General features: G+C 41.2%; 2 protein-coding genes and 3 pseudogenes across 2 annotated transcripts; 2 read left to right on the forward strand and 3 right to left on the reverse strand.

Moving 5' to 3' along the window:
- The first annotated feature begins 5,476 nt into the window (after nt 1–5,476).
- Nucleotides 5,477–7,580, forward strand: LOC136282497 (uncharacterized; annotated as a pseudogene).
- A 4,492-nt stretch (nt 7,581–12,072) lies between these two features.
- On the forward strand, nt 12,073–13,863 carry LOC131790895 (uncharacterized; annotated as a pseudogene).
- Nucleotides 13,864–14,182: 319 nt separating this feature from the next.
- Nucleotides 14,183–17,756, reverse strand: LOC131770984 (serine/threonine-protein kinase Wnk-like; annotated as a pseudogene).
- A 30-nt stretch (nt 17,757–17,786) lies between these two features.
- LOC136282498 (uncharacterized) lies at nt 17,787–19,919 on the reverse strand. The gene is made up of 2 exons (XM_066170136.1): nt 19,835–19,919; nt 17,787–18,313 (listed from the first exon to the last, which is right to left on the reverse strand). The coding sequence occupies exons 1-2, from the start codon at nt 19,917–19,919 to the stop codon at nt 17,787–17,789; spliced, it is 612 nt and encodes a 203-aa protein (XP_066026233.1).
- Nucleotides 19,920–21,638: 1,719 nt separating this feature from the next.
- On the reverse strand, nt 21,639–22,100 carry LOC136282135 (uncharacterized). Its single transcript, XM_066169394.1, has one exon. The coding sequence runs from the start codon at nt 22,098–22,100 to the stop codon at nt 21,639–21,641; it is 462 nt and encodes a 153-aa protein (XP_066025491.1).
- Between the last annotated feature and the right edge of the window lie 5,123 nt (nt 22,101–27,223).

Below are 27,223 nucleotides of genomic sequence, written 5' to 3' on the forward strand. Positions count from 1 at the left end.
CCCTTGGGATGGTCCAATAAGAGCTTAGCAGTAGACCTAAGATTATATAATGAATTCGATTTTATACTAATAAGATCGCTAAGATAAGTTGGCGCTAGGCCATAAATACATTTGAAAGTCAAAAGTAAAATCTTAGAGTCAATACGCAAAGAAACTGGCAGCCAGTGCAGCTCATAAAGCGCCGGTGTAATGTGAGAAAACTTTCCAAAGCCAAGAATAAGTCTTGCTGCTGCATTTTGTACACGCTGTAATTTAGCGATCTGCACATTTGGTAAGCCAAACAATAAACCATTACAATAGTCAAGACGGCTGGTTATAAAAGCATGAGCCAAAGTAATTAAAGAATCTCTCGACAGGTATTTCTTAATACGTCTCAAGTTATGTAAATGATAAAATGCCGCATTACAAGTCTTGTTTATATGATCAGTCATGCTTAAGTTGCTGTCAAACCAGGATCCAAGATTTCTAACACATGGGCTTGGACTGATACGATTATTGCCCACAGTTATGGAACACGAATCTAATTTATCAAGCTGTTGTCGTGTGCCGACTAACAAAAACACCGTTTTATCATCATTGATCATCAACCGATCTTGAATCATCCATTTCCTCACCGCGTCAATGCACTTTTCCATAGCTTGTATAGCATCAGCTTGAGCAGTGTTGCCGAGTGGTTTAAAACTCAGATACAGCTGCGTATCATCAGCGAAACAGTGAGCATCAGGAAGATAATGTTCCACGATCTTAAACAGCTTGGACGCATATATTATGCATAGCAAAGGCCCTAAACATGAGCCTTGGGGTACCCCGCAGTTCAAGTCAAAAGGACGAGAAAGAACTCCATGTACAGAAACGCGCTGACTTCTATCAGACAAGTACGATCTAAACCAATTCAGAGCAGTCCCACGTATGCCAACCTCGTCAGATAGCCTCTCTAAAAGTATTCGATGATCAACAGTGTCAAAGGCAGCACTGAGATCCAATAAAATTAACATAGTGACATGTTGAGAGTTCATTTTTAACAAAATATCGTTCATCACCTTAATAAGTGCAGTTTCAGTGCTATGGAATTGCCTGTAAGAAGATTGAAGCGTAGGAAAAATAGCATTTGAAACCATGTGATCGTAAACTTGATTAAAAACGACTTTTTCAGATAGAATTGACCTAATCAGCGGGCTGTGTGACTTTGGTTAGATGCCCTTCTATCTCCATTTCTTTGAGCTTGGACACAACCTTAGGAAGGAGTGCAGCAGGTTGATTGAGAAGGTTCCTGGCATGGCTCCTGATGCATTTTGCAGATCAAGGTGTTGATCCAGCAACTCCTTAAGGTTCACATGTATTTTAAGCACTCGCTCGACCAAGTCAAAGGCTAGACAGACTTTGCCTGAAAGTATTAGTTTCTGCTTGCTATCTATAGTATAGAAGTTTACATTTAATTTCTTGTCGTTAAATGGTACCAGAAGAGTGATATAACGTCTTGGTTTGATCTGGTGTTGGCTATAGGAAACCAATGTCTTTTTGCTTTTATTTATTGGAGCATTTAGCGCTATTTGCCTGAGCTAAGTGGTGTTAATTACACTTGCATAGGCTATCAGGGTTTTTGTCAAGTTTTGGAATAGCAGGTTCAAAGATAAAAGTAGGAGCCGCCATGCATTGCCTCACAATGACGATTTGGGGTAGGTGTGGAAGGGGGCTTTTTGAAATTTTGAAATGTATATGTCCAAAGAGAGCCAGGTAAGGCCACTTTTGCTCAAGTTGGCTTCAAGTTACAGCTGCTGTAGGGGATAGTATTAACACATAGTTAATCAATTGTGTCTACTTGACTGACTCTACTTAACAAACATCAATTTTTTTTTGGTTCTTAAACTGTTCTATTTTCTTTTTCACAGAACTGTAAAAACTACCTCCAAAACTCTTAAACAAAAGGTGAAAATCATTTTACTCGTCAATTATTTTTTTCCCAATTAAATTCAATGCAATCCATCCATTTTTAGTCAAGCAATCTCCTTCAATAAACTCATTTTGAAAACTCAATTAGAATCACTAAAAAAATCATTACCATTTAATTTATTTCACTGCATTGCGCTGTTAGTTATTGTATTTGTATATGTAAAGCTATGAAATGCTGCAAGAAAACTATCTTAAGATTAGGTCACAAAAATAGTCCGATTCATAGTCAGAGTTTTAGTACACCGCAATTAAGTTAAAACCATTTATTCACATCCATTACACACTTACTCTTAACCGAAAAGAATTCTCAGCATAAATTAAATACACGCTTCATATATACGTGTAAATCCGTAGGTCCCGAGTGTATTACATCACGTGCATTCATTTCCACACGTTGGCATCACTATGCACTATATTCCCTCCTTTCCTAAAATGTTCAACATATAAATCAAAGTATTTGAATTAAGCTAGTCACTCAGTAAAAAGGAAAAGAAGTTCGAGACATCTAGTTCAAAGTCCTTATAGGGCTTTATAACGATCAGGCGGTCTTACAGTCTGGGTCAACCTCTGAACAGGCCTTCCTGCTCTGGTATCTTCCTTATCAGGGAAATGCTTAGGTTGTACTTGAAAATGTTCAGATACTTCACACGTTCCTGGAAATTCTTTTGGCATCATCTCTGGAATTTGGCTTGCCCTTGGCTTATCCACCTGTACCGCAGAACCTGCCTGTAGTACTTGGTCTTCTTCGCCATTGGTTACATCTCTGCGCTCATTGCACTTCTTTATAAACATAGTGTTCCTTTTCAGCTCAACACTAGCCTTGTTCCTAAGCGATACCTCTTACCCTGTCTTATGAATGACCTTAAAGGGATCAGGTTTGAGATTGGTAGACAACTTGTTAGTTTTCTCTGCTTTGAAAAGAACCGTGTTACCAACACGTATGCTCTTGAGCGTGGCACCCCTCTTGAGATCTGCATAAGCTTTTCCCTTTAGCTTACCGAACAAATCACGCTCTTGCACATCTTTACCTGGAACACCAACTGTTTCTCCTTTTAGCTCTGGCATTTTGGATCTCACTTTGCAGTTAAATATCATGTAACAGGGTTATATGATGTTGGTGTTTGATTGCATGAAGCTCCTGAATCAAGAACATCAGGTACATCCACACTACCAATGATCAGAGTTATCAACGCACTTCTTTGTTCCTTGCGATCATCCAACTGTTCCACTGAAAAGGCATCGTCGGGTCTTAACTGACGACCTGGTGTTGCAAAATCTCCATTGTCTTCTTCTCCAGGACCAGGTCCTCCAGTCACAAGGTCTGCCTCTTGCCCTAGTGCGTCCACATCCACCTTGACCAAATCCACCAGCATCTCTGCTATTCCTTTTTCCTTTGAATCCCGACTGAGCGCCACCTTGTTGATAGAGTTGAGGGCATTTAACTCTGAAATGGCCTATCGTAGCGCACTTCCTGCAAGCCTGACCTCGCACTGGGCACCTCTTATCCTGACTAAGGTATCCTTCCTGTCAGTAACTAAAGCAAGCAACTTCCTGGGATTCCAGTTCCTGTCCATTTTTCCACTTACTGTATTGACCTGATCCGCTTGGTCCATATTGTATTGATTCAGTTGTCGATCAACTGCTTCTTCGGATCTTCTTGTCTGAGTCGATCACCAATGTAGTCATCCTTGTTAACACAAAACTCACAAGTTGCTGCTCGCTGCTGTAATCTACACATAAACTGGTCCACGGTTTCTCTGCTCTCCTGCGAAATTTTTCTAAACAAATGTCTCTCAAAGGGAATGTTCAACTTGGGAACAAAATTATAATCAATACTTGAAGTGTTGCCTAAAAACTAACATCCCCGCCATCACTTTCTATTGTGAAATTAATTTTTTGAGCGTCCATACCGGCAACAAGAGATAGAAGAGCTTGCCTTTGCATTTTCCCGTCACATACAAATTAAATGCCCACTTCCATCTATTCTACCGCAGACTTAAATTGTTTGCCTCTCCCTTCAGATTAAATGGTTCCAATCCACTCACATCTAAAACAACCGAAGCCACTCCAGAGCCACTTAAAGAACCGCCAACATCACCGCTTGTTGTGCAGTTTTTTCTGATCCACTGTGTCCCAGCATCTCTATAATAAATAAATCCCTGGCAAAACCGCCAATGAAATCCCAGATGAAACTCCTGAAACCCGCGAGGAAACCTTGAAATCCTCAAAATTCTCGAAATCCTCGTCGCCAATGAAGTACACCATGGTTAAGTTAAAACCATTTATTCACATCCGCTGCACACTCTTAACCAAAAAGAACCCTCAGAATATATTAAATACACACTTTATATATAGATGCAACTCCATAGGTCCTGAGTGTATTACATTACCTACATTCATTTCCACACGTCCACATCATCACAGTCTTGAAGCTTAAGAGCACCCACATATGCATCAAAGTTTGGCTCTTCGGCAACTTCTGGGACATGGGAGGAACATCGGTCAATCTCCGTAGGTTAGCTACCAGAAATTGACTTGCACGTCTCTGTCCACCTTTTCTTTATCACGTTGTACGTGGACTCTCTCTCTCTCTCTAATGCTAGAAGGTGTCTCCCAGCATCAAGGTGTTGCTGAAGGTTGTTGTGACTTTGGTAAACTTTATACAACCCTCCACTGGGCAGCCAAAGACTACACTCTCTTCTTGATGCTGAATCCCTTCTGCAGCAATAGGCTCCATTGTAAGTGCTGTAGGCTGCTGTTCCAGCTTACTGGAAGGGGCACAAGACACCAGTCAGCATGTTAGGACTACTGAACACCTGGTAAACTTGTAGGTTCGTTGGGCCTTGCAGGGTTCTGAGACACATCCGGGACACTGCGGAGAATACCTTTCTGGGTCAGAAATTGTAGGCCCACCAAGCGATGATCTCTCCACTTTCAGTGGGCGCCACTCAGCCAGTGCTTGGTCGTGTTTTGAGAACTTTTGTCAACCTTGCACACCGCTGAATTGCAGCCTTTGACGCCCCCATGCAAGTCGATAGCAGCTTTCATGTCACTGGCTGTCTCAACATCATAGTCCTCATTAATGTAGCAATTAATGTGTCTCCTCAGGGCGGCGACTTGGCGGTCACATACCTACATATATACATTTTATTTCAACTCGAATTATCAGAGTAGCGCTGTTGAGCTAATATCTTCAAGAAAGAAAATTATCCAAAACCTACTAGATCAGGTATTGAGGCTAGAAAAAATGGAACTTGATGAGAGTGCTCGGGCAGAAAATTCTAGCGCGAACACTTCATATATTGCTGCAACTCACGGCCACGGTTCTAGTCGGAATTTGGGGAAAATGAAAATCAAAATATTATCGGTCACCAATGCGAAAATTCTAATATTTCACCGCTGCTCCGTAACTTGGATTTACATACGTATGCCACACGGTCCCTAGAGGACGGAAGTGCTAATGATCCTACGAGTGTCGAAAGCCCGCCCCAAAATCATTTTGAGATGCCAGGGTGTTTACCTGATTATGAATGGTTTTAGAATGCTCGCTAGCAAGTCCTTTAAGAAGTCCAGTGCAAGTCTTTGCGACGCCATAGCCATGCTTGCTAAGAGACTTTGAATAGAGCCTGTTGATCCTGCTACAATCGAACCAATTTTGGCAAGTCGATTGATTCCACTCGACAAGGGCAATGGTGAGGTGCGACTGATCGGAGTCGGAGAGGTGGTGAGGAGAATAATCGCCAAGTGTGTAACAAGGGTGACAAAGCAGGATATTATTGAGGCCAGCGGCCTACTACAAGTGTGCGCGGGTCTGAAGAGTGGAGCTGAAGCAGCCATTCACGCCATGCATGGTATATTTGATGCTGACAATGCAGATGCAGTGTTACTAATTGATGCTTCGAACGCTTTTAATTCATTGAACAGGGCTTCTGCCTTGCATAATGTTGCTGTTCTTTGTCCTACTTTAGCCATATACGTCACCAACACCTATAGGGCTCCTGCGCGCCACTTTGTCACAGGCGGTAAAGAACTGAAATCTGCAGAGGGCACTACACAGGGCGACCCCTTAGCAATGAGCTTTTATGCTATAAGCTTTGAGCCTTTAATCACTCATCTCAATCTATCCAGCAACGCAAAGCAATGCTGGTACGCTGATGATGCAACATGCGCTGGTGCGCTCGAAGAGCAAAGGAAGTGGTGGGACGGGCTAAATGAAATGGGACCTAGCCTGGGGTATTACCCCAATGCTAAGAAATGCTGGTTGGTCACCAAACCAGAAAAGCAGAATGAAGCGATGGAAGTATTCGGAGACACGGCAATAAAAATAGTGACTCAAGGCTAAAAACATCTGGGCACCGTGCTAGGCTCTAGATCTTACCTAGAGGAGTACATGAGAGGAAAGGTAGAGGACTGGGTCGAGCAGCTAATCCACAAGCCTCGTATGCAGCCTTTACTATTGGATTGAAACATCGTTAGACTTATTATCTCAGAACACTGCCTGACATCGAAGAACTGCTGGAGCCGCTAGAGTGCGCAATAGGCAATGTCCTCATACCCGCCATGACAGGGCACACTTGTACACCCGCTGAGCGTGAATTACTAGCACTTCCGGTGAGACTAAGGGGACTGGGTCTCACAAACCCATGCCGAAACGCGACTAAGGAGTATAAAGCCTCAATCAGGGTAATACAGCCTCTGGTAAAGCAGATAGAGGCTCAGGCACCCGAGCTTGCGATGATGATGACATACGGAAAATGCAGCAGTACAACCGAAGGGAGAATGAAAAACATCTTAGAGAAAGGCTAGAGGAAGTAAAGGACGTACTCCCTGATAACACAAGGAGAGCCGCTGTCCTTGCTACAGAAAAGGGCGCGTCTAGTTGGCTAACAGTTATCCCGTTAAAGGATATGAACTTTTCTTTAAACAAGAGAGAGTTCAGGGATGCCGTTCATCTCCGCTATGACTGGCACATAGCTAACACGCCCTCCACTTGTATTTGCGGAGATGTTTTTACGGTGAATCATGCCATGGTGTGTAGACAAGGAGCATTCATCATCCAGAGGCACAACGAGCTGCGTGATCTTGAGGCTGATTTGCCAAACACTATTTGCCACGATGTGCAAGTGGAAACCGTTCTCTAGGAGATAACGGGAGAAGTGCTGACGAGGGGTATGAACCCAGCACCGGATGCCCGATTGGATGTTCACGCTCGTGGGTTCTGGGATAGGCCTTTTTTGACGTAAGGGTTTTTCCACCCAAACGCAGAGTCTTACAAAGATCTCACCATTCAGCAGATTTATCGCAAACATGAAGATGAGAAGAAGAGGTTATACGCGAACAGGGTTTTGGACGTTGAACGAGGGACTTTTACACCTTTAGTCTTCACTACTACCAGAGGCATGGCGGACGAATGCAAGCGTTTCCACAGTAGATTAGCGGAACTCATGTCTATTAAGAAAGGAGAGGAGTACAGCACAACGATTTCATGGATACGTTCAAAAGTGTCCTTCGCCCTTCTAAGGTCCGCCTTACTTTGCCTAAGAGGTTCACGCACCACTAGGTATGTCTTTCTGAACATTGAACATTGTGACTTTGAGATCGAAAAAGAACAAGCAGGATTTAGAGAATAGTTTTTGTTTTTTATTTGAGAATATTTTTAGACTTTTTAATATATAAGATGGATGTTTTTTTTTATCTTCAAATAAGATTTCCATGATATTTCCCTTGAGCTAGGTTGAACTCGGAAGTAGTTAAGGATAAGATTAGGAAGGAACAGATTATAATCGATTGAATGTAATCATTAGAATGAAATAATTATGTGAAATGAGATCAATGACAGATTTAATCAAGTTTATACTATATTGGAGGAAAAGAATTTTTAGTGAATTATCTTTAATAAAAATTATTATTATTATTATTAAATTAAAAGACATTAATTCAAACTACCACCAAAAGTTCATTTTCTTTTTCTTAATGGCTGTCCTAAAATCTTTAAAGGATATCTTGTTCTCATACTGTCTGGAAGCAAATTGTACATTTTTGCTGCTTGATATCCGATGCTTTCAAGTCCGTAATTTGTTGTTCATGGTATAGGTAAGGTGAGAATATTCTTTCCTCTTAATTAATAACTGGAGTTACGAAGAAGGAATAGTTCTTTTAGATATCCAGGGTACGTAGAAACAAGCAAGCTCTTGAAAACGACCATAAGAATTTTGGGAAGTCTTCCGGTTAATAGGGATGCTATCTTTGCTTTCTTTAATAGTTCATCATAACTAGACATTAAATCATTGAAAGTAAATCGTAAAATATGTTTCTTCAAAGACTGCAATCTATCACAATTTTTAGTGCCCCAAAAATGCCAAATAACAGAGCAATATTGAAGGTGTGGTTGGATGAAAGCCTTGTATAAACGTAGCATGACATCTCTGGTATTAACAATTTTTAAATCTCTTAAAAACACTGGATTGTTTTTTAACCTGCTTACATATCTGTGAGATGTGACGAGTAAAGCTCAAATCCTTGTCAATAGTTACACTGTTATCAAATTCAAGTTTGTGTTCCAGTCGTGTGTTCAGTATTTCCTAGGTCCTTGTCAGACAAGTACAACTGTTAATCATCGGCATAGACATTCAGGTTTGCCTACCTAATATGGTAGAATAAATCATTGATGTGAACATTGAAAAATATGGGACAAAGGACACTTCCCTGGGGGACTCCTCTTCTCACCAGTTCCCATTCAGAAAACGTGTCTCCAATTTTAAGTGTGGTATTGTTGCAGAAAGGTAGCTCCTCAAGAGTTCAATGCTCATTTCGCTAAGATCATTGGCCTTGAGTCTGGCCAACAAGAGGGCGTGAGGAATGCTATCGAAAGCCTTTGATACGTCCTTAGAAGCAATCGTTACAGTCTCTTTACTATCACGACTTCTCCAGTCTTCTGTCAGTCTTAATAGAGGTGTTTCGCACTGTAATTTGGTCTGTATGCAGAGATGAAATTGTTGCGAAGGTATAAACGAACTCCAAGATGACAACACAACGCTTTATTAAAAAGTAATAACAGAAAGAAATGGCGAGGCACGATCAAAACACTCAACGACGCCCGGCAAATCCCAAATCCCAACAGACTCAGCGCAAATCACATGGTTTTTATCCACAAAATCACTTGACAGCTGTCTCTCTTTGTCTCACAAAAAAGGCATAACACAAGGTAATGACACGCAAAGTCACGCTCTTCTCAACATTCCTCCTACCCGCACTGAGGGGACTGCAGTGTGTATTACACGGTCAGTTTAACATTAAATGATCTCAACTAAGCTCGCTTTGAAAAAGTGGTACCAATTTATGGATTGATCTCACCACAGTTTTGTCTCCTACTTGAACTTTCGCAACGTGCGGATGTCTGTCCTGACCAGGATACGTCCCCAAGATACGTCCTAATGGCCACTGTGCTTGTGGCAGCTTTGGATCCAGAACCTACACGATGTCCCCTTCCTTTAGGTCCTTGACGACTTCAGTCCACTTGAGAGAGCGTTTAGAGTAGGTAAATACTCTTTTAACCATCTAGACCACACTCGAGAGATTAACTCTTGCACCTTTCACCATCTCTTCCTTGGATTGAATCTCATAGTACCAACACTCTCCGGTGCAAACTGTCCTCCCATTTGTCCATACAAAAAATGGTTGGTGTGGTCAGTTCTTCATCCGTGATATCACTGCTTCTCAGAACAGCATATATTGCCTTCTTAGCGGCTTCAAACATTATGTCATGTACTCCGCCGAAGTGGGAACCTCCAGGAGGGTTAAATTTCCACTTTATTCCCTTGTGTGTAGTCATACGCTGAATCTTATCCTTGTCCATCTGGTTTACAAGCTCCTTCAGTTTATTGTCAACACATTAAGAAAACTATCAGTATCGAGCCCCCACGCTACTTCAAGATGAACAACACGAGTCGCTAAGCATGTGAAGACATACAACCACCTCTTTAAGTAATAACAATAAAATAAGAAATGTTTTCTTTGACCAGGGCGACCTCTTCAGCATAAAATGCTGATATCAATAAGGGCCCTGCGAAAAAAAAAACTAAAAAGCCTAAATACAGTCACCATCTTTAAAAGTAATCAAAAAGCTTGCGATCTATAGAATTCTAAAATACGAGTTTTAAAAATCATGACTCAGTTAAGATCCCTCAGTTTATTAGGAATATCATTAAAAAGTTTTGATCCATTAAAATAAAGACTTCCTTACAGTCTCAATTCTCACTTTGGGAAGCATCAAGTTCTTCCCACTTCCCCTCGTGTTGTGGATAGTTCTAAAAACCTTAAAAAAATCTTTAAAAAACATTAGAGGGGATCCCTTTAAGCATTTGAAAGTTAAATTAATAGTATGCATGTCACGCCTCGTAGACAAGGGAAGCCACTTTAAATTCTTCTCGGCGTCTGAATCTTTGGTCTTCAAGACAATCTTTGCCGCCCTTCTCTATACACAATCTAACCTATTACGTTCTATTTTCCCAATGCTGCTCCATGTAACTTCGCAATAATACATAACGCCCTTGGATGGTGGTGAAGGGACCTGCGTAATCTAATGCTGTCTCGTGGAAATACTTGACTGTCAGCCTTGTCACCCACTGACCCCTTGGCAGTATAACAGGAATCTCGCATCATACGGAAGGCTTTTCAGCAAATTGAAGTCAACCATTACACCGCATTACACCTAGATCATCCAACCAAGGACACACCTTGCTCAGCGAACTCTTCTTAGGAATTTCCTTTCCTTTTGACAGCGCCATGTACTCTTCGGGAAAAGCTGCTAACTGTGCTTGGCTAACAATTTCTTCCTCTGCATCTTCAATCTCTTCCTATAACAGTTCTAGCCCTGATACCTTCTCCTTGGGGTCGCACATAATGTAGATTACCTGCCACACTCTCGCCTCTAGTTGCACTAAGCGTGTCCAACTGGAAAAACGTGTAGGTGCTAGCCTCCAGGTATCACACATTGGTTCTGTTTTCGGTTTCTGTAAGGGACAGGTTAAAACACTGGTGACATCTTCTACTCCCTCCATGTAGATTGATGTTCTAATTTTTGGTAAAGTTGGGGGAGGACCTCTAACATCCATCTTAGGCCAACTTGCCTTGTCCCTCGACAGCAGCCATTTTGGGCCTTGTCATCAAAGTGAATTGTTTCTCAGCTCATCTGGTGTCGCTCCTCTTGTACAAAGATCAGCTGGGTTCTCTGTTGCGGCTACGTGCTGCCACTGTGATGGTTCGGTCACCATCTGATTCTCCCCGATGCCATTTACTAAGAAAGGACGAAAGCTTTGCCCATGTCCACGAACCCACCGAATAAAATGTTACAACCTGCATGGGTAGTCCTAGCACAATGATCAAATGCTGCGTCAGCCCTAAGCCTAGTACCATTCCCATTTGCTCCAGTCGGGCACAGTCATAGGCCTCAGTGGGGCGACCTTGGATTTTGAAGCAATTAATAGACTTGAAGTGGTACCATCACTGTTTACGCACTGCAAATATACAGCAGTTCCATAAGCTTGCAATGAAGCATCCACAAATGTGACAACTCTCTTGTCGGCTACTTATTTTGCGTCTTGGAGACCCCTAGGTACCTGCACACTAGACAGGCTTCTGAGCTGCCCATACCAGCTTCCAATTCTACCAGCAACCTCATCACATATTACATCATCCCAGTAATATCCCTGTGACCAAGTCTCCTGAACAAGAACTTTAGCTTTGATGACAAAAGGACTGACTAAACCCAGCGGACCAAACACTGTAGCAACCTTTCTCGGTACATTCTGCTTTGTGGCAGAAGCGCGGTGGATTGCTCTGCAGTCGAAATGATAAGCGTATCATTTGTGCTAATTCAGGAAATTCCAAGTGTCTTGACAACAAGCTCCTGTCCTTCGGTAATCTGCAACTCAGTTGCTCTATCATCTTCGGGTGTGCCCTAAACAACTTCCGGAGAATTTGATATCCACTTTCTTGCTTTCATGCCGGCAATCCCCCAGAGACTGTCCAGTTCCTTGTACAACTGAATACCTTTTTCCACAGTCTCCACACTATCAATTGAGTCATCCATGTAAGTGGATTTCATCACAGTTTCGGCTGCCAATGGATACTGATGTTGGTGTCTTCAGGCATTTTCTTGAACAACAAACTGAGCCTCCATTGGACACAATTACGCAATACTTCACGACTGAACTCATAGACATCAGGTTTGTGGCTGGAATCAAGGTACCTCCACAAGATTCGAAAGTAAAGACGATCACTCTCCTCAATTTCCACTTGCAGATGCATCTATTTTATGGTTCATGCTAAAGCGACAGGGTTCCTCCTAACCTAATAAGCACATTAAACAAATCTTTCTGTAATTTAGGACCTACACAAATTGCGTCATTCAACGAAACTCCATCTGTTTTCGCTGAACAGTAAAACACAATGTGTACTTTAGTTGTAGTCTTGTCCATGCGAATTACAGGAAAATGGGGCAGATACCAAACCTCTGGTGGAGATGGCTCCCCCAGCTCAACCTTTCGCAAGTACCCTTTTTCAACATAGCTGTGAATAATCTGCAAGTAATCTGCTCCAAGAGCACAGTCCCTATTCAGCTTGTTTTTTGTACCGCATAACCGAGTTAACGCAGTGTGACGATTTTCAGGTAGTTGAGGTTTATCTTCCTACCATGGTACACCCACTCTGTAACCTTTTCCAGTGTAACAAATAGATTCCTTAACTTTCTTTAAGGCTTCATTCTCCTCTTTCGTGACAATCAGAGTATCCTGGCCCTCCAAGCCACAGTTCCCCACCTCCCAAAATTTTCTCAAGGCACGATCAATATCACAGCAGACACTGTCAGCGCCGACATCGGGCTTTCTGGTAAACAATGTGCAACTGACATGTGTCCTTGCCCCTGTCCACTGCCCTCCTTCTCACTCGGCGCATGAAACGCGAATAAAGACCCAGCCGAATGTAAAGCCGATTTCCGAGTGGAAAAGAGGGATATTCCTTTGCTTCTTGACGCATTAAGAGTACCTCCTGTCTTCCAATGCCGCAATGGAACAATTTGCGATGGAGTCCAAGGCCTTGTATAATGCTGAAGAGGTTTGCTTACCCGTGCCGGTATTCCAACATGATTCCTATTTTTGGACGATGCGTGCCAGAACTTAGCATGATTAGTAATGAGGTTGTAGACTGGATGTACACAACTCATGGAAACAAAATAACACAGTCGAATCACGACCTTTTAAATCCAGCTGCACTGAATCAGTATGCTGATGCCATTAGTAATAAAGGAGCAGCACTGAAAATTTGTTTTGGTCTCATAGATGGAACTGTGCGCCCCACTTCTAGACCGGATGCAAACCAGAGAATTGTATACAATGGACATAAACGGGTTCATGCGCTTAAATTTCAGTCTCTTGCGCTCCCCAATGGATTAATTGGCCATCTATATGGTCCTGTTGGTAGGTACATGCTATAACGGGACACCCAATTCAAGTTCTTTGGTGCAATGTTCTAATTTTTAAAACTTTTTTCTTTTTTTTTTTTTTGAAAGGATGCACGATGCACGAATGTTGGCAGTTTCTGATCTGTATGATGATTTGGAAAATTTTGCTTTCTGTCCAGCTGGAAGAGAAATGTATTTATATGGGGTCCATCTCCAAGCCGAATTGGGGTTTTAACCAGGCAAATGGAAATTTTTAATGAAAAAAAGAGTGCAGTACGTGCATCTGTAGAGTGGTTATTTGCAGATATCATCAACTATTTCAAATTTCTGGATTTTAAAAAGAATTTGAGGGTAGGTTTAAGTCAAGTTGGTAAGATGTAACCTGCCTTTATTCAAACACAACTGCTGAGTACTTTGGAGTCGACCCTCCATCATTGCAAGACTATTTTCGTTAATTGTAAATTTACAGCTTGAGAACAAAACAAAAGGATTGTACATACATATTGTACATATTCTACATATTGTACAAAGGAACTTTTAAGAGATACTACATTCAACATGTCTTGTATGACAAAAGGTTAAATATGTTCTCTCCGTTTCTACATTTTTCAAAAATATAAGATATAACAGTTGTAGCAACATTGGAGCAATCAAAGGGCCTGAAATAACATTAGGCAAAAGAGAATGTTTATGTGAAGCAAAGCTCCAAGTTCAACAAACACAACAACAATTGCATCTGAAAGTGTTTCTTTGTAAACAATAACTACTTATTTGTTATTTTTGCAATAACGCCATCAAAACTTTTGACTGCTGCTGTTGCTGCTGCATCATCATCTGAGAGTTGAGTAACTGCTGTTGGCTTTGTTGCTGTTGCTGCTGCATGACTTTCAGTATGTCTGCTTGTTGCATTTGCATTTGCTGTTCCCTCAAGACCTCCATTTTCTCTGTTTCGTGTGTTTGATGCTCCCTCCTCATCTTTATGTCTTCCGCTTTCAGTCTGTCACTTACTTTAGCTCTATCAGCTAAGTATTCGATAGCATCATCTCCACTTCTTTGTTGACGCTTCGGTTTATCATCGCTTTCATCTGCTGATGAGTCTCGGCCTGGTCGTATTGAACTTTTATACTACTTGTTCCCTGTGTTTCCTGTAATTCCGCTTTGCCTTTTTTCTCCAACGCGATGATCGTATCCGTCTTCTAATTCCGTTGGCTCATCGGGAGTTATACCAGTTGCTTTTCCCTCGGCTTGAAGTTTCTTCTTATGCTTGTAAACAAGAATTCCCACGTGGTCTCTAACTGATCTCTTATCAACTCTGAATTTCGGCACAGAGCATTTGTTCAAGGTGTCTGCTATTTTTCCCCGCATGCTGCTTCTTTGTGTGGACCCTTTCTTAGTTGTGAAGGGATTTACATTGACGACTTCTCTGCATAGAATGGCTTCATGGTCATATGTCCAAAACATTACTGAACTAAAGGAAGGTATAAAAACACACAAAGTTTAATAAAATTAAATTAAATAATTCCAGCTCAAATGTGCTAGTTTAGCGGCAGATGAACGCAATAAATCAAGAAATGCAACGGTACAAGAGACGAGGAAAGTATGCAGAAGACTCCTGCATTCACTATTTTCAGTTGTAGCTCGTGACTTACTTGGAAGCCTTGCTCGAAAGTGCTGCCATTTTATAAGCTTCGTACACCTGAAAGAAATTTTAAAAAAATCAAAATCCTTTCATCTCTGCGATCTCGCCAGAAATTACGTGCAATGATCCTAGATTGCTAATTTTTCATGTTTAGAGGAATATATCATCATTTAATTTTAACACCAGAAGGAATACACTCACGTTTTGTACAGAACGTCAAAATTGCCAAACCCACGTTCTCGACGCGACGTGATGCCATCAGGATGACGGCGTGAGCATGTGCAATATGTCACCTCTTTGAAAATTTACTTCCGGCCGCGTCTTATAGCCGTCGCGTCTCGGATCTTAAAGTCCCTATTACCAAATCAGGCAAAACACCACGAGGCCAGACTAAAAGATCAGCAATGACAAGGCGAGGAGTAGAGCTGAAAGAAAAGAGACTTGCATGGTAAACAAGGATGACAAAAGGTCACCTACCCATAAGGCTAACACTCTGACTCTCGGGCAACCACTGAAAACCGAGAGACATGCCTTGTAAATTTGCCTCTCCGGGACCTTCCAAGGAAAGGTCTTCTATACAAGGAAGCTCAAACACTCCCTTAACAAAAGACTTGAACTGAGAAGAGCTGTCATGCAAAAAGGGCCAAAAATAGGCCGAAGACCACTGTGGGACGATTAAAGTGCCGTAACCAGGGCAGACCCAATTGTTCTCGTCTCGCCAATCCTAGGTCAGGGCGTCAACGCCTAATAAACTTTGTCCTGTTTACTAGGCACCGTGATTGGTTGTTGATAAGTACTGATTTAAAAGGTCATTCAAGGTTGTATTGATTATGTAAACCGATCAATGTCCCAAAATCACTACAAGCGGTGCTTCTAGCTCTTGACATAATGTTCACACTCATCATCTGACACGTGTCACGCACGAATGACAAAGTCTCCCACACACTCCCCCATGCAGCATTGCGTGCAAGGGTGCATTCACCTAAGAGACTTAACGATTTCAAGCTAAATGAAAAAGTTCTCCATAAATCAAACGTTTAAATCAAGTTCACAATTTTGAAGTTCAGCAAAAAAGGAGCTGTAATTCATTGTTCATCCTCAGCAAGGTCCTGGGTTCGGGCTCTGGCAGCAACTGCAGCATCCCGTCTTGGCCTGAACACTAGTGCGTTTGGGTTCAGATCTGCTGTGGGAGTGTCTGTATGTGTCTCACAAGCCTGGTCACAGTTTAGCTCAAAGGGGTACAGGTGCTGAACAGGCCTTTCTAACATGCCATTTGCTGTCTCGAGTTGAACTGCGCGGATGATTCCGTCCTTCCCGGGATAGGTTTTGTCTACTACCGCCAGTGGCCAACTCCCACGATTCTTGTTTTCGGTCTTTATAATTACAACATCTCCAACGTTTGGCTGAAATTTGGCCGCTTTGTGTGTCAGGTTGTGCCGCTCCCATAAAGCTCTTAAATATTCTCTCTGCCACCGTCTCCAGGACTGTTCTTGCAGTTCCTGAGGTATTTAGCGCGTTTGCATAGGTCCAGTCCCTCGATCCTCCATGTTTTCTCTTCTGGCAACTGACTGGTTCGCTGGAACAGGAATGTTGATGGTTTAAGTGTTCGTAGCTCGACATCATCTTCTACGTTACTTAATAGGCGTCGATTAAACTGTGTTTCCACGTCGAGCAGTACCTCACTCAGCTCAGTCTAGGTAAGTATACCTCCCCCAATGACTTTGTACATTGCGGACTTAACGACTCCAATCAACTGCTCGAATTGTCCTCCACACCAAGGAGCCCGGCTCAAGTTAAATTTCCAGGTGATGTCGCAATCTTCAAGGAGACCTTGAAGGCGCTCATCTCCTCGCAATTGGCGAAGCCATTTCACAGCCTTGATAAAGGTGCCTCCATTGTCCGAGCAGATAGCGTGTGGTCTGCCGCGCCGGGCGATGAAGCGCTTAAGAGAGGTAATGAAATTGCTTGTCTTTAGACTAGACAGTAATTCCAGGTGTACGGCTCTGGACAGGCTACACGTGAAGATGGCTAAGTAAGCTTTCTCCTCGCTCCTCTTGCGTTGTTAGTACTTGATAGGACCAGCAAAGTCTGTGCCAATAACTTCGAAGGCTGCTCCACCATTTGTACGGTCTGTAGGCAGTGGTCCACGGGGTGGCACTGTTAAGGGTGAAGCTATGAAACGTTTACAGCCCTACCACGCAGATGGCACAGACTTCACTAGCTGTCTCAGGGTCGGGCCGGGATCCAGTACTGTTCATGAATCGCTGCCATGGTAAGGGACACACCTCCATGTAAGGTTTCGACATGAATCCTCTGTACAAGCTTCCTTGTAAACATGGCGTCTGCTGGCAGGTACACTAGGTATTTTCCTTGAATTCTTCCATGACATTCGAGAATTCTATCTGCGTTCTACCTGGTCTGTTCAAAGCACGGTTTCTGCGAATCTTGAGACTGGACTCTATCTATCCACCAGTTCTTGGTCTCGTGAATGTCTTCGCTAGTAAGAGGTCCCTTACGCACCCTGTGAGTAGTGAAACGTCGCACCCAAGCTTGGATGCGAAGAGCTCGGCGTAAATCATGGCGTTCGAGGAGTTCGTCGAACACGCTCCGTTCTTGTTCAGGTTTTGCTAGGCTTAGCACTTCTCTTATGACTTTTGCCTCTTCTTCTGAAGTTTCTGATTTCATGGTAACCGGGTTCTTTGGCCACATTTCAGGATTACGCAGTCACGCTGAGCCATTCTACCAAAGCTCTGCGTTGGTAACCTGGCTTCCTTGACTCGCCAGGTCCGCAGGGTTATCAGTAGTGGGCACGTGTCTCCACTGGATCTGTGGGTACTGTCTTACTTTTTGCGCGCGGTTAGAGACGAACTGTCGGTACTGGCCATTTCCCACAATCCAGTGGAGGGCGACGGTGCTGTCCAGCCAACCGTAGATCATGGGTACAGGTAGTTCTTTTAGTGCGTTTCTTATGTTGATGACTAAATTGATAGCCATGTGAGCGCTGATTAACTCCAACCTGGGTACGGTTAGTTCCCTCTTGGCTAATCTTGCTTTTGCCGCAACCAGGGTTTGATTGATTCCATCTTCTTGGTTTACGACTGAATACACTGCTGCTCCGACCCCATAAGTTGACGCGTCCCCGAACACATGCAGCTCAGTGGAGATGACTGGTTGTTGATAAGGTGCTAAGGGTCTGCGTGTGGTCACTTCCGCCGGAAGTGACTGCTCCCACCTTTGCCAGCGTATTTTCAGATTCTCTGGGATAACTGCATCACATGATACTTTGCAGTAGCACGCTTCTCTGTAGATTTGCTTCCCTCGCAGTGTAATGGGGGACGCCAGGCCGAGGGGTCGTACACTTTTGCAAGTTTGGCCAGTATTTCACGTTTTGTCGGTGCACTACTTACTTGTGTCAAGAATTTATTCAGCATTGTTTGAAATTAAAGGAACCCATTTGTGGTCCACTTTGCAGATTTCAGTTGTCTATGTATTCTCTGTTGGAGTTTGATTATTCCCGGTTATCCTATTTTCATTTATCTATTTATTTAGTTATTTCTTGTTGGATTGTACTCCTCACTTTGCCTTATTTTAACTCTCGTTTGGATATTTTTCATTCGAGTTTGGAGTTTTTTTTTTTTTCATGGAGTTTGATTATTCCCGGTTATCCTATTTTCATTTATCTATTTATTTAGTTATTTCTTGTTGGATTGTACTCCTCACTTTGCCTTATTTTAACTCTCGTTTGGATATTTTTCATTCGAGTTTGGAGTTTTTTTTTTCATGGAGTTTGATTATTCCCGGTTATCCTATTTTCATTTATCTATTTATTTAGTTATTTCTTGTTGGATTGTACTCCTCACTTTGCCTTATTTTAACTCTCGTTTGGATATTTTTCATTCGGAATTTTGGGCATTCCGGGACGGACCGCTTGACGACTTGCTTGAGGGACTGAATGATCGACTGAAGACGACTGTACTCTCTTCCAAAGCAAATGGGACTTTTATAGTATACAACCGAGCTTTCTGCGGATGGAATCCGTTTGCAAACGATAAGTTAAACGGGAAAGCCTTTCTCGCTAGCTCTTTTCATGTGGTTTTGTATTTACAACATCTTCTAGAGGAAACCCACTAATCTAGCGTCTTCTAGTGGAAACCCACTCCCCTAGCGCGGTCGATTCTGCTTTCTATGGCTTAAAACGGGCCTCTGACTTGGCAGGAATCCCCTCCCTAACTGATGACCCAATTGCTGAAGCCGTGAGTACGGCGCCCAAAAGAGTTCATGGTACCAGTGTCCTTAGTCGTAAAGAACCTATTTCGGTCCTTTTAATCCACGACATTAAGAAATCAGACTTAGATAACCCCGTAAAGTTGCGTAATGTTTCTATGTATGTTTAATCTTTTGCCAGTTTCTTTAGGTTTGACGATGTGTCTAGAATTAGAAGAAGTGATATTTCCTTTAAAGAAGGCTTCATGATTATTAAGGTTTTGAAAAGCAAAAATGACCAGCTCCGTAAAGGCGTCGAAGTCGTTATCTTACAATCGTCTAGTTCTGTATGCCTTAGGCCCGAGCATCATGGGTAATGATGCAGTGGTATATAAGTGGAAGTATAAGTATATAAGTGGAAGTGCAGTGAAAGTGTAGCACGTGGTGTCCATCTAGGCCTCAGAACCAACCGTTCACCTCTGGCTGATGACAAATTTATTTTAGTTTGAAAACATATTTTCTTTAACTGTGAAGCCTCGTAGGATGGGCTGCCAACTGCTCTGAGTTTGGGCCATGGTTCCTACCCGGATATCCTGTCATTTTGTTCCCCAAAGGGGTTTTTCTGGCCTCTGTATAACCGTAGTTATGTCCTTGTAAGCGGTTGCCCATCTCTTTTAATCCAGACTTGGTGAAGTTTGCATGTTAGTAATATATACCTATTTTTTAATGTGTAAGGAATTGACTGTATATCAGGATTGCGAATATATGTATGTATACATGCCTTGGCCTGTTTATGCCTCGGGTTGATTCTCGGCAGGCTTCCCTTAATAAACTTATTTGGTGTACACTACTGTGTTATTGTCGTTTAGTGGAGACAAAATCTGAAAACTGAATTTAGATTCAAATGTGATTGGCAGTGTAGGGTAGTCCTGAAAAGGGCTGTTGCTGAGTACATTGAATGGCATTTTGGCAACTAAAGAAACCAAACACTTCAGCTTGAAGATGCCTGTGTTTTTAAAATGTTAGTCATTTTCAACAACAGTGGTCCTTTCCAAGTTCATTCTAATCTACTTGATTGCACTAAACATACCACTGAGACTGTTGGGTTCAATCCATTTAGTAAGTTTAGTTCAATATGAATTTGAGGAATTGTATGTTGTTACATTCAAGAGACAGTAACAATTAAGGCAAACAATGTTATATTTTGAAATTACAACTGTAATACTGTTCATGGTGCATTTACTAGTTTTTATTTGAGCTTCGTTTGACTTCATGTTAAAATCTACTTTTATTAGCCATTTGCATTATTTTTGCTGATTACAGCATTGGTTACTTATTCAGGGATGATGGCTTTTGGAGGGCAGGTTTTTTTGGTGGGGAGAGGGCGAGGTACTTATGCCCCCCCACGCTCTTCTATTTTTTACCAGTTTAAACCAAGGCCCTGCTGTTGTTTAGAAAATAGAGAGAGGGATGGTAGATTACACTTTTTTTTATGAAAATGAACTTTAAGTTTCCAATCACATTTGATTTTAATTACATGGACCATGTTTTGTACTGGAACTTTAGCCACTTTCCCTCTTTACCTTTGCAGTTATGAATAAAAATCAAGTCTTGCTGAAAAATAACTTGACCCTTATATGCAAATTAGATATAGAATGAAGAACAGTTGTGAACACATGCTGACCATTCAAGCATATCAGCATGTGCAAAATTTAGAATCTTTGAACAAAGTGTATGGCTTCCCATTGTTCCTCACAAAACAAGTATTTAATGATATCTAATTACCATATAGTAAGGTAATAGGTGAAATTGCTCTGATCAAGCAAAGTATTCCTGTAGTGATGGAGGGTCTAACTGAAAGAAGCAAGATGTCTGATTGCCATAGAGGCATGTAAGGGCATTTCGAAGGAGGGCAGCGACAACATACATTTTGCCTACACTGCTAAGGCCAATTTTTAAGTTTTTTTTTAAGTCCAAGAACTTGAAGTAGTTAGTGATGTCATTGAATAGCCACTATACTGATTCTCTAACAGTGCTCATTGACTGATTAAATTCCATCATGGGAGAAGTCAAGACTCCATTCCTGAAGGGAGCTATGAGGTGCGCCCTTAAAGGGTAAGCAGGATCACCATAAATACAATAAGGATTCCCCAAAGGTGAGTTTGCAAACGTCTGAAGGTCATTGAGAAGTCTTGAATCTGCAAGCATACCTGCATCATGCCTCCTTCCTTCTAAAAAAGAACAAATAAAATCTTTTTATTTAAAAATGCTACAGGTTTGCTTTTCTATTATGAACATCCTTGAAATTAGAGAAAACTCAAATCAAGTGAAGTTCTGACCTACTGGGCCATATAGATGTCCTACGAGACCATTGGGGAGAGCCACACACTAAAACTTTAGAGCATGGACTCTCTTGTGACCATTATATACCGCCTGCTGATGTTCCCCTGGCCTGCATATTGGACGAACTGTTCGGTCAACAAATCCAAAACAGTTATTCAAGGCAGCTCCGTGGGCAGCAATAGCGTCGCTACATAGTTGAAGAGCTTGCGGCGAAAGAATTTCGCGATTCCACTGCGTGATTCTGTGGCTGTGTACATCATATACATAATCAAGTACTTGACTGCTGACCATGCTAAGTACAGGTGCTGGCCTCCCAAATCGAGGAAGCATATCGTTATATCTGCACAGATAAGCCAACCTTCGTAGTAGAATGGAAAGGGCTTCCATTTCACTCGCAACGGGTCTTTGGTAGCACGTAAAGCTATCTTGAATTTGGAGGACATCTGGGAGTAGTGGAAGGTCACGTTTTCTGAATCTAAATTTTGCCACACACTCTGAATCGTTCATGTCTCCGAGTGAAAACCTGCCACAATTCTCGTAAGGAAAATCTGGATTTTTTTGGACTGTATTCGTCATATAACAGCAACAGTTCCTCATCATTTAAATATCCATGGAAGTGGCTACGGAGAAAAAGCTCCTGAAGTTCGTGGAAAGAAACCATAATGGTAAGACTGGAGCTTTGAAACAATTTTTTTGATTTATTTAAGTTCACGTTCACGTTCACATCGAGAGCAGCTTAAGTTCACATTTTCCTGCCCGTTTTTTACCAGTGAACAGCGGTCTCGACCCAGACTTCGCACAGACATATTCTTCCTCGTTGTCCTTTTCGTCTACCGTGCTTTAGGTCCCTAATGTCACTTCGTGGTCGCCAAAAAATGTTGCGAAGATATAAACGAACTCCAGGATGACAACACAACGATTTTTATAAAATAATAACAGAAAGATATTATGGCGAGACACGATCAAAGCACTCAACGACGCCCGGCGAATCCTAAATCCCAACAACAAACACAGCGCGAACCGCATGTTTTTTATCCGTAAAATCACTGGACAGCTGTCACTCATTGTCTCACGAAAAAGGCATAACGTAAGGTAATGTCATGCAAAGTCACGCTCTTCTCAACAGAAATCTGATAAGATATCTTGATAAAAATGCTTAAGTTGTTTTAGTAGGATTCGTTCAAAAATGTTATTGAGGGCTGGAAAAGCAGTTACGGGTCTGTAGTTCTTTTTACAGAATTCATCATACTTTTTAAATAAAGGGGTAACTTGTCCCATTTTCCAGCGTGAAGGATAATGACCTAGACTGATTGAACAGTAAATCATTTTGCATAGGCTCCGATGTTACAGATGCAGACTCTTTCAGTAATCGTGGAGGTATCAATTAAGTCATGGCCACAAGATTTACGGGTATTCATTTCTAAAAAGAACTTCTCCACTTGCTTTGAGTTTGTATGTTCAAAATCAAAATTTAGTATTATTTTCGAAGAATAGTTAGTCAGTATAGACTGAATGCTTGGATGAGTACTGAAATGGTAGATAGATAGATAGATAGATAGATAGATAGATTGATAGATAGATAGATAGATAGATAGATAGATAGATAGATAGATAGATAGATAGATTGATTGATTGATTGATTGATTGATTGATTGATTGATTTTCCACAGCTTATTTCTGTGTCGGATGGATTTGCGCCATTGCTCAATCATGAAAGGCACTTGATTTCCTCTTACGTGAAATTTCCTTGTAGGTGCTTGTTCATTTATTATAATGCAAATAATTTATCATCCGCATCATCAAAGATATCCAGAACATGGAATGCGGCGTTTTTTAGGTCTTCTAAGAAGATACCTCAATTAAAATTCTTTTAACTTCTGGCATAAATTTTTCGCGATTGTAGTCTTGGTGCTGACCGTCTTAAAATAATGAATACAAGGGAGTGATCACTGGTTTGGACACTGGTTTGGACATCGACGATGATGATTATATTTGTTTCTTGTTGTTTGTGAGAATGAGATCAAGCAATGTTTTACTTGTCTTTGTTATTCTAGTTAGCCTCATTCATTGATTCCTAAATATCTTAAGATGCAGAATCAAACCATCCAAATCGTTGAAAATTCCAATTTCGCAGAAGCGAACGAATATCAAACTTGCCTGCCATATTGAAAAATTTTAACGAAACCTTTTTATTTTGTGCGGAAGTCCGTAATTCATAAGTTGTTACACCTTCCGTTCTATTCCGTTTCACGTGGCCAGGATTTTTTATGTTGTAGAGTCTCGAAAAGCGTAACAAACGTTTAAAAAAGTATGTTTCCAATCCTCTTTCGCTCTATGATAGGACAAGGAGAACATGCTGCAATAACCGAAGTTATCCTGTACGTAAATGTAAAGAAAATCTTTAATTTACATTTCGCGGCGAAACGTTTTACCGTTCATGACGTCAGCTTCACAATTTTGATATACATACCGCCTTTTTATCTCTTCTTTGCCTAATTTTTAATGGAAATAAATTGATAGCCTTACTCCTATGGTTCTCTTCAGAAATAAACAAATCGCTGAAAGTCAGTGTGCACATTTGTCGTGGTTACCAGATAATCGCGTGTTACCAAAGAATTAACAAATAGAGAAGCCTTGACTGTGCTCTGTTCTGTTATAAAGCACGCAGGAAGCGGCTAGAGCACGAAAGAAGTGTAGGGAGAAACAAGAGACGTAGTCGAGTGTCTCTCCCCACTTCTTGAGTGCTCTGGCCGCTTCCTAAGTGCTTTATAACAGAACAGAGCACAGTCAAGGCTTCTCTATTTGTTTTATAATAAAGAATCCGCTAAATTCCCCAAGAATTACTTTCAATTTTCGAAACAAACTTTATTTCCAAAGCGAGCAACAGTGTCGTCAGCGTGCTCCATACTCTCATAAAGCACGCTCCAATAAGCCAATCAGAATCCCTGTTAGAATGGTTCAAATAATCTGATTGGCCGTACAAGACAAAAGCTGTCAAAAGTGTTAAACCATCAAAGTTCACAATCTGCGATAGTTTACAAACTAAAATAGTTCGGCAAGTCGAATTTAACACTTTCGCTTGAAGTTTCGAAGTCTCTAATACAGAATCTTGAAGTGGACTTCAGCCGAATAAAAAACAAATAATAAAAAAAAACTTTAGCTCATAAAGACACGCGAGTTTTTTCATGTGACAAGGTAGAAAACAAACTGTGCAAGGCGAGTGTTTTTTGAATGAACGACAGTCGAATTCACCGGAACATGAAGATCGCTCGGGATGACAGCATCGCAAAACCTGGCTGCAGTGACTTTCCACTCAACGCATCGGAAAGGATATCAGAGCAAGTTCTTATTTTTTCACTTGAAGGGCGGCCGATGTAGTTTCTGAGGCTTGCTTTACTGTTATGACCGGAGATCGCCGTGATGAGCGAGCCGCGATGGACTTCAGCATGATCATATTCGCTCTGACACCGTTATGACTAGTATGAATTTTAACAGTTATGCCAGATTGGTTATATTTTTCATCATTTCTGTTTTGTTTTTGAACACTGAACTTTATATACTATACGAGTGTTAGCTGTGTTTGATTTTTATTACCGTACGTAAGCTTGCAATCTAACTGAGCGTGAAAATCTTTAAAACTTGGAATGTCTATTTCGTTTTTCCTTTGAGGATTTTCCTATCTGCTCACATTTTAATAACGTAAATTACGGCGCCTGGTATGTTTACAAACCTTTGTTTGGTTCTTCTGTTGCTACTTGCCGGCTCGCTTGTTCCGAAATTTCACTTTCAATTATCGAAAAAAAGCTAAAAAGAAGTCCCGCAAAAGGTCGAACAATACAATTTGGCAGATGGCGTGACAGCTTTAGCTCAGCTCCATGCTCTATACTCTCATAGAGCACGCTCTTTCAACCAATGACAGCGCGCGTTATATCCGAACTTTATTATAAAGAGAATATAAACTCGTGTTAATAGCTCTTTCCTAATTGTTGTTTAAATTACTTCAAGGCCGTTAAATTGCGTAGCGCTGTGTTGAAGATTAGTTCTGAAAATTGAATAATCTAAAGACAAAATCTTCGATTGGACAATACAATAAGAATATATCGACACTTAAAAGTGAAACAAAGTAAAATTTATCGGTCCAAATGTTGCAAAGTCTCCCTTTTTAAAAATCGTGAATTGTGCGCATGCGCAAGAGCGAGTTATAGATACGATGTGGGGAATGGAATTCGCTCGCTCGTTCGCTCGATTGGTCGATTCCTGTAAACTTTTTTTAGATTTTAGGCTTTTGAGTGCATTTTATAGTTTTTGGCGAGCAATAAACAGACGAAATGGCGACCTTTGTTGCTAAGAATAGTGGTGGGGTGAAAAAGAAGCCAATGATAATCTTAAAAGAGTTTTTTTTTTCGTTTTAGTTTCAACAAGCGGCGCCAGCGACTGGCAGGCATGCAAGGATTCACACTGAAATAACAGAACAACCTTCGTTTTTCATAAAACTGTAATTTACAATCCTTGAACTTGAAAACAATCCGAAGATTCATTGAAAATATCACTTACTTCTAAGCGCTCGGAGTTTTCAGATGTTGAAAAGCTTTTTCTGTTATAGCTTGAGATTGAGGACAAAATTGATCATTACGTTTCGTCGCGTGTGTTTTTCCTGTGTGAAGCAACAAAAGATGCCGGCGACTGACGAAATAACAAGTTAACACGAAAATCAAATAACACCTAAACAAACAATTTTAGCTACCGATTTTCAGTGAATTTGTAAAGAACAATTTTCTTTTAAGTTTCAAGACAATTTGAAGATTTAACATACATACAACGTACTAAAATGCGAAAGTTACACACCACAAAATTGATAAATAGGCCTGAAATGAAATTCTATCTTGTTATTGATTATACGTTGCCTAGCACGTGATTTAAATCTACCCAGGCGAAGATCCAAAATGACGGTTGCAGGCTTGGCTTAGTTATATCACTCAAAACTCGTTCCCCTTTGTCTCATTTGATAAAGAGGGAAGTCTTAATGTTTTCATTAAGACAGTATTGCCTTGATTTTCTAATATTTACAACGAAAGACAGTAAATTTCACTTTTCACCCACATTTACTTCAACCTTTTATTTTGAACCAGAAACAAAAATGATATATGTTTAAAACACATGACATCATCCACCTTGTCAAATGTAATAGCATGATCATTTCAATTGTAATGCCTTCTTATCCCAACGTTACTTTGTTTCTTTGCTACATCAGCAAACACTGAACTACTGCTCGTACTCTAGATATGACAATCAACCACAAAATTCCCTAAACCAGATAACATTAAACATAATCTAAAAAATCATGTGTCAATTCACGAGTTTGCTCACAGAGCACTTTGATTTTAAGCATACTTTTTGAAATTTTTTTTAAAAAGTTTCTTTAAACTAAACTAGTGAGCAGCACCTATGCGAACTGTATTTGTAAGGCTTCTTTATTCTCTGACGCGTTTGCTCTAACTCTCTTAGACTTCTTCAGGGAGTTTTGGAAACAGTTTTTCCTCTAAGTCTTTCTCCGAGGCTAGGGACAAGTTCTGGAAGCGACTGCGACGTAGAGGCCATCCATTTAAGTTTTTACTGCCGCTGTTTCCCGG

This window comes from Pocillopora verrucosa, chromosome 7, assembly GCF_036669915.1.
Source record: "Pocillopora verrucosa isolate sample1 chromosome 7, ASM3666991v2, whole genome shotgun sequence".
Lineage (NCBI taxonomy): Eukaryota > Metazoa > Cnidaria > Anthozoa > Scleractinia > Pocilloporidae > Pocillopora > Pocillopora verrucosa.

What these genes read in the sequence shown, in the direction of transcription:
- LOC136282135 (XM_066169394.1), bottom strand. Translation starts at nt 22,100, where the DNA reads ATGAACGATTCAGAGTGTGTGGCAAAATTTAGATTCAGAAAACGTGAC.
- LOC136282498 (XM_066170136.1), bottom strand. Translation starts at nt 19,919, where the DNA reads ATGGGCAACCGCTTACAAGGACATAACTACGGTTATACAGAGGCCAGA. An exon ending in CAAAATGACAGGATATCCGG is followed by an intron (nt 18,314 to 19,834) that starts GTAGGAACCATG and finishes CATGTGATGCAG; the next exon opens with TTATCCCAGAGAATCTGAAA.